General features: G+C 38.0%; 1 protein-coding gene across 1 annotated transcript; it reads left to right on the top strand.

The window, feature by feature from the left end:
• Window positions 1-291: 291 nt before the first annotated feature.
• On the top strand, window positions 292-1225 carry Rtl4 (retrotransposon Gag like 4). Its single transcript, XM_074063856.1, has one exon. It carries the CDS (start codon window positions 292-294, stop codon window positions 1222-1224), a length of 933 nt encoding a protein of 310 aa, XP_073919957.1. The 3' UTR covers window position 1225.
• Window positions 1226-8174: the final 6949 nt, after the last annotated feature.

Genomic DNA, 8174 nt, shown 5'->3' with positions numbered 1-8174 from the left:
TCTTCTTAATTTTAAATCCTCTATGTGTTCTAAGGTAATATAGTTCTTCTGAATGTGCAGAACATTGACACTCTCCATGAAGAAGAAGCAACCTTAAGTAGCAGATGACAATTTTCGGCATCTCTCCAGCTCAGCTCCCAGCATCCCCTAGTGACTTTTCATAATTAACAGTTTTGGCTACTTGCTTATGACACTGCTTCTGTGATCACAGATCAAACCCACTGTTTGCCCATTGGTCTTTAGTATTAGTACTAAAATTCTATTCAAGCCCTCCTGATTCCAGAAGACACAATGGAGAAGTGCAAAGAATCACCATCTTCCTTACAGGTTGAGCCTTCCTTTCTTTGGGGAGATAATCTGATTCTGAAGCCACAAATGCAGCTTCTGACAGAGGATAACCCTGCTCTGTGCAGACCAGTCATGCCTGCCTTAACTTCCCCAGTGATGTCTGCACCCTATTTAATGGAGCATCTCACCCAGTTTCATGATGACCCTGCCAGTCTCTCAGGATTTCTTGCTCAGATTACTGCTAATTTGAAAGCTCTCAAGCTCCCCAATACTGCAGACGATGCCCAGGTTATGTTCTTTTGTGACTACTTATCTCAGCAGATGCAAAGACATGGGGTGATATCTGGGACTGACCAGAGTACTTTACTGAAGCAATATGAGAACTTTGTTCTTGAGTTCCAGAAGTCATCTGGTGAACCTACTAAGCAAGAATTGAACCCTGTGATGAATGCTAAGATTGGCAAAAGGGACAACTTCTCCCAGCAGGATGCTACTACTTTCCAGATCCTTGCTCAAAATCTGAGTTGTAATGAAACCAATCAGAATAATGGATTCCAAGAAGGACTGACTGCTCCCATCCAAGATGAAGATTGTGTCACAAATACGATGGGCAACCTCCCAGACCTGATCGCCCAGTGCATTCAGTTGGACAAGAAACATAATAACAAGCCAGAGCTCCTACAGTCAGACACCCAGCTCCCAATCTTGACTTCCCTGATCCACCATCAATCCCTCTTCAGCTCCACAGGTCTACCACCCAAAGAAGAGCATACACAGCTTAGAGAAGGCCCAATGCCTCTTACCCCTGCCAAAAGAGCCCGCCAGCAAGAAACTCAGTTGTGCCTCTATTGCAGCCAGGCTGGTCATTTCACAAAAGATTGCCTTGCCAAACGTTCTAGAGCCCCAGCAAGGACAAATAACCCAGATCACCAGTAAGAGGAGCCCAGTAAGTCACTTTGAAAATTTGTGTCTCTGATACCACTTTTCAAGCATCTATAAACTCTTATGCTTCAAGGAACGTGGAGAACCAAATCTTGTTCAGTGGGCACTGACACCTTACCAACATGACTTAACAATGATGAAAACAATTCAGAGCACTTCTCCAGTTGGCATCAATTCCTCCAAAAGTACTGAAAGTCTGCAGGCAAAAGTCTGCCTCCTCTAAGCCAATAAAAATAACCCTGAAAGTATATTGGGATTCCCATCCCCACCAAGGGATAAGATCTGGGATGAGTTGGTTAGCCCACATCCTGTATCTTGTATACCTAGGATTGAGCCCAAAATTTTCATCCTCATCCTCTTTGATCTGTGTCCTAGTGTCCTGTTGGTTTAGGCCATTTGTCTGAAATCCTAGTTGGCTTATTATATCCTACCAATATTCTCCTGCTACAGGTTGGATTCTGTTCCACCTATTGACTAGGGTCTAGCTTCAGTACAAACCAACCTTCCTGGAACCACAGCTCTTCCACACTTCCACACAGCTATGCATTTTACTGCCATCTAAAGAATACTGCTTGTCTAACTGAACATCTTCACTATTGCCAAACCAGATTGTATGGCCATTTGAATACTGCTTGAAACTATTGGCCCTTCTTTGAGGAATAAACTTTCTGGTGCGTACATACTTTAAGCCAAGCTCTATCAATCCCAGCTTACCCCCATCCCGTACACTAATGATACTACTTTAGGTTTCCACATATGTTGAGGATATCCAGTGATGGTCAATGTTTGCTGATAATTACCAGTCCTCTCTGTTCCCACTTCTTGATGCTGATATGTTCCTCTAGAATGAATTTTCTGAACATCAGTAATTCCACATACTCCTTAACAGTCACAAAGCCCTCTCAGAATATGAAGTTCCATTGTGCTTTGGCATTGTTCCTGGAGAACTGTGCTTAATTTTCAATACTTAAACCCAGGTAGGGCCTTACATTCTCATCCCATAGCACCAACGAATATATTTTTACACCCATCAGTGCCTCACTAACCACTGTGCCAATCCTCACTTGCATTCATGAAGATTCTCTTTTATCAATAGCTTGGTATACTAATCCACATTACTCCACAAACTACCACAATAAGGAGACATGTGCACATAGTCCAGTTTTGCCAAGAAATTCCCACTGCAGTACTTGGATTGTATGAGATTCTCTAGCCAGTATATCGATTTGAACTTTGAGTAACTTGAGATTACCTGAAGGTATTCTGATCTATCCCCATTAATTTTTTAATGAAAGATTAACCAATGACCTTCAGTTACTTTTTTACCAACTACAATATGATCTTAGCATGTCAATAGGAGCATTCAGATGACTTGATTACCAATACTTCCTTACCTTTGGTTCCCAATTTATCATTGTGGGCTCTCTCATAAAGATGTGTCACCTTATTTCCTGTTTGGACCTTCCATTTTCAGCAACATCACCTTTTTGTAAAAGAAATGTTCAGACTTCATAGCTGCTTAGAAAAGATATTCAATTCAAGGCTATAGACTTCAGTTCACGTCCCATTTCTGGGGGTCCCTTGTTGATGTGTTCCCATCAAGGACCTCTTCTATGACATATCATTCAATCCAACAGTCAGGGGGTGTGTATTATGGAAATCTGTGATAATGCTTTACTGCTTTCTGGCTAACAACCATTTTTCCAGTACTCATTATTTTTATAGTGTCACCATCTGCTATAGTCCATCTAGGATGAGGCATTACTTAGCACAAAAAGAGTTAAAAAGGATGCCCTCAGAACTTGTACCTAAGTGGATTTTTCTTAAAGTAAAACTAATTAGAATACAGAGAAAACAGATGAGATGTAACCTACTCAAAAATGTAGACTATAAATGGCAACGCTACATCAAATCAAGGATGTAGTTTTAGAGAGGTAGATATGCTACATGGTTGGTACTAACAAGGTAGGATCTAATCATTTTATGATAATTATGAAGAAGGAATTGTTAACAAGAGAATGGCCTACATGGAGTCTAGAAAAAGGAAGCAATGAAAGAAACAAAGGTCATAGGTAATCTCCCTAGCATCTGATGGGATATTGACCAGCAAACCATTTGACAGTCTATCCCTGCACCAAGCCATCCCAATTTGGTTCATTAGCCATCATCATGGTCACCTAACTGCCATTGCCCTGACTCCACTGACCCCATGTAATCTGATTGTAATTGCTTTCCTATATAAACTTTTTTATGGGGAGAGTATTTGCTACCCAGCTGACCTGAATTTTCTAGTCTGGCAGCTGATTCTCATTGTAAGTGAATAAATTAGTGTTTGACTTGCACATCAGCTTCTTGTAGGTTTTAATATCATCAACTTTTTATATCCTAACCACCTTTGAGCACACTGAAAAAAATTAAGATTCTCACTATCTGAAGTCAGAACCACAGTGTAAATCATAGTGAGTTCATTGAAGGCTGGACTTCCTACAAACCTTGCCTTAACATCAGCCAGCCTCACTTTCTATTTCTTATTTGTCTATAACTGTAATAAAATTCCCAAATACCTATGGTTTTCACTTCCTTGACTTACTTCCACTCACACTCGGAACATGGTACTTGACATAAGTAATTGCCTTTTACAATACCACTGAACAATAGTTCATTCTAATTGTTAGAATATTCTGCCATGGATGAAGACACAACACCTAAGTGTATATATAAGCCACAGAAAAACACTGTCCAGATGACAACACATGGAACCCATGTCACTGCCCTTACTTCTATCTGTGATGGTACAATAAGTGTCACCCTTTTCTAAGTTCCAGAATGTCATCTCCACTCAGAACCATCTTGCTTATTGCCATAGTAGTTATCGCTAAAGGAAAATAGAATATTTAGGATAAACAGAATTTTCTATAAGCATCTTGGCAAAATCAAATACTGCCCTAGAAGGACATTGGGAGCTATGTCACATCTTGAAAGTCCTCTACGTTGGTGTCCTATTTCATTGCCTCCCTATGAAGCTTCAGATATCAAGTAACTAAAAGAGTGGAATGTAGTATTATAGATCTTCAATGTCATCATGGGTTGAGTCACTGCCCACATTTTAAAAATAAAAGTTTCAAAAGTGAATTATACCATTTTATAGAGTCATTGTAACTATTTTGGCAAATATGTCTTAGTACCCAGCCTATGCTGTCCAGTCATTGATTACAACTATAGCTTTGAGCATTCATGCACTAAATTACTGCTACTACTTTCTTTAAATGGTTTTGATTCTTGGGTCTGTTTGAACTTGCTTTCCATTATGATTTCTAGTACTTAGACTACATGGCTCTGATTCTTCTATCTATCTATCTTAGTGAGAAGCCAGTAATGACAATGTTCACCAACCCCATTTGCTTCATAGGAACTCAGTAGAGGACTATGTAAAATTTCAGTCTCTCTAGGCATACAAAACTCATTTGTTTGAGCATAAAATCTGACTTTGCAGGTATCTAGGGAAAGTGAACTAATAGTGCCTACTTTATGCCAAACACTGTTCTAGACACTTTATTAGTGATACTCATTTAAGTCACATATTACTAATAGGTGGAATACTCATTTCTAGCATTAATACTCACCAAACCTTTATGAGGTAGGTGTTATAAATTCAATTTCAAGATGATGAAATAAAAATTCAAAGAAGTTAACTTATTTGCCCAGTCACACATCTAGTAAGTGCCTGAGCTGAATATGAAAGCATATCTTTCTGATACAAAACCTTGATAGAGAAGTGAAATTCTCTAAGTCACACCACTCCTGATCACCCCAACTGACTCAATAATACCTCACATAACTACTCAATACAGAATGGCCACTCTAAAACTGGTATTCACATAGCCACTGTTTGAAACTCATGTTCTAGACAGCAGTCTATAAAGGAAGCATAGAATAAATCAGTGCCTTCTAGGACTTTGATATTTCATTTGTGTTTCTAATAAGTTGGGAAAAATTCCCTAACACGTCTAAAATACACTGCATCTGCATTATTTGATTTAGTAGACTCCTGTTTGTTGAGTCAGGATTCTAACAAGGGCTTTTAACTAAAAAAAGTCTTTATATTTTCATAGTTTTTCATTCAAAGCTATTGAGTCTTTTTAAATGGTGATTGTTATAGTGACTTCACAATTCTAGTAGATAAGGACATCTTTAAAGTCTTCTTATGATTATCTGCCATCATCATAGGAAAAGCAAGATTAAAATAAGAGTTTGATTAATTCAGACAGCAGTTAGTTATTTACATTTGAGAACTGCCTTTATTGTATCAACCTCAAGGAACAGTCATTCCAACAATCTGACTCTGAGAATTTATGGGAAGATGTCCATGTTATCCTTGACATTAACAATGAACTTAGCAATAACTATAAATATCACATTTCCCTGAGTTAGTCACAACTGTTCTTTCATCCATGAATCCTTTATTAGATCCACTTGCCTTCAGCTTGTAACACTTAATGAGGCAATGGAGAGCATAGGTTTGATAATCTGCATTTAAATAAGACTTCCCCTTACATGCATAAAATTCACTTATGTATAATATGAAGGCATTCCTCTCCCAATTAAATTGTTTTGGACATGAAAGAGTCTATGTTGGCATTGATTGCTATGGTTTGGATAAGTGTCCTCCAAAGGTCCATGTGTTAATGAATTGCTAACCAGCCTATGGTGATTTTGGAAGGTGGTAGGAGCTTCAAGATGTGGGACCCAGTGGAAGTAAGTTAGATCACTGGGAACATGCCCTTGAACAGTATACCAGGACCCCGGCCCACCCCCCTCTGCTTCCTAGCTGCCACAAGGTGAATAGTTTCCTCTGTCCCTGATGTCCCAGGTAGAAAAGTTTTAGTCTTTGTAGTAGGCCTTATGAGTTCACCCATCTAGACCAGTAATTCATTCAGCATGCCCTTTCCAAACCTTCTCCAGTTCTACTCAGTCTTTGGTGAAGGACAATCATTACCAATGTATCCAGAATTCCAAGTGTGGATACAAAATAAATTTGAACAAGATAAAATTTTCTCTTTTATTACTAATGTTTTTTAATGGTATTAATAACTTTTTGGCTTTTCCAGGTTTTGTCAGTACATTGAGAGAAGAGACATTGTAGACCCTTCCCTAAAGGTTGTAATTCTCTTTCTGAGTTACAATCGATGGCTCAGAGGCTATTACCCTAAAATGTATTTGGAATATATTTAAATACAAGGATATCCTTAAAACATCACTGAAACTCATAGTTCTCAGTGCCCTCACAAGTTTTCTTATTGGTGCCTCTATTGGCTTGCTTAATAGTAACAATTATAATAGCAGCTTCTATTTATTGATTATTTACTACATCTAAGGCATTGCATCTCTTGATTTGGGGTGCACTTTCTCTTTTAATTCACACAATAGTCCTGTTAGATATTTGTCATTATTAACCCTACAGGTAAATGAGGAAACTAAATCTTAAAATAGTTGAGGATATTGTCCATGGACACGGAACTACTAAGTAACAAGGGCAGGTCTCAAATTCATTCACGTGTTAACACCAGAGACCATCCAATTACATAGCATATTATTATCCATCTACAACAGGGTCAACAAACTATCATTTTTGAGCCAAATATAGCCTACAAGTTGTTTTTTAAAAATTAAGTTTTACTGGAGAATAACCAAATCCATTCTTTTACATAATATCTGTCTGCTTCCATACTATGGCATGTATAGCCCATGAAGCCAAAAATATTTACTTCTTGACTCTTTACAAAAGAAGTTTCCTTACCCCTACCCTGCAAAATATTAAAGTGTTAAATCATGCCATTTTCTGAGGTCTCCCACTATTTATACGTCTCACTTCCAATGGCCAATTTATCCCTATTATTTGCCTCTGAATTTGTTCCACATATATGATGAAATAATGGGATTAACTAGACTTGGATAGAGGCTTATCTCAAACTTTTGGGTAGTGCAAATAAACTAATATTTCTAGTGCTCCTTTATCAACATTTATACTTTCTACAGCAAAGAAGTAATAGATTGACTAGGTATGGTTGTGGGAGACGTTTACTGTTTGCCTCCCTAGCAAGCATGGGTTTTTTTTTTGAAATTATCTCTAACTTTTTCCCTACTTCAGTCCACTTTCCTGGGTGACATTCCATCCCTATCCCTGGTACCCAGGCCTAAATCAGTCATAGCACATTTTTTGCCTGGCCACTGTAGCTTTCTCAGGAAACAGATTTGTGTTTTAAAACTAATCCAAGTACAGTGAATGTTATGACTTCTGGAAAATGCTCTTTTTTTTCCTACTGCAACAGAATGTGAAACACTATGGCTCTGATTGCTGTTAACAAACATCATTTGATAAAGAAAAGAAAACTTATTTGATTATGAGTAAAGACATCATGAGGAAGCAAAAATGAGGAATAAGGATGAAGAAATCAACTGAGGATGATATTGTAATGAATCACTGACTCCAGATATACCTGAAGGTATTTAGCCACATGAGATAATAAGATCCTTTTAGGAAGGCACATTTGGGCTCTCTTTTACAACTCCCAAACTCCTGACAATGATTTTCCCTACTGAAACTGTACTATTTTTAGTCAAACTGCTTTTATCTACTTTGGAAGTGACAGCAAAAAAAGTTGTTAGTTGCCTAGTAACAGCAACCAAATTCCTACATTGCACTGATGGTATTGGACAAAGAACATCAATCAGTCTTATGAATTTTATCCCACTTTTTACTCTAATAGAGAACTTTCCAACTTCTTTACCTGGAGAAATCTTTTAGATTATCCTGGATTAATGAGTTTTGTTTGACCCATGGGGCAGATACAGGCTGACCTGGTATATACCAATCACCTTCCAAAAGGATTACAAGCTACTGCCCCAAAGTACTACCATCACTTAATAAACAAATGTGAGATGGC

Source organism: Castor canadensis, chromosome X, assembly GCF_047511655.1.
Source record: "Castor canadensis chromosome X, mCasCan1.hap1v2, whole genome shotgun sequence".
NCBI classification, from domain to species: domain Eukaryota; kingdom Metazoa; phylum Chordata; class Mammalia; order Rodentia; family Castoridae; genus Castor; species Castor canadensis.
This window is presented reverse-complemented; position numbering and strand designations above follow the sequence as displayed.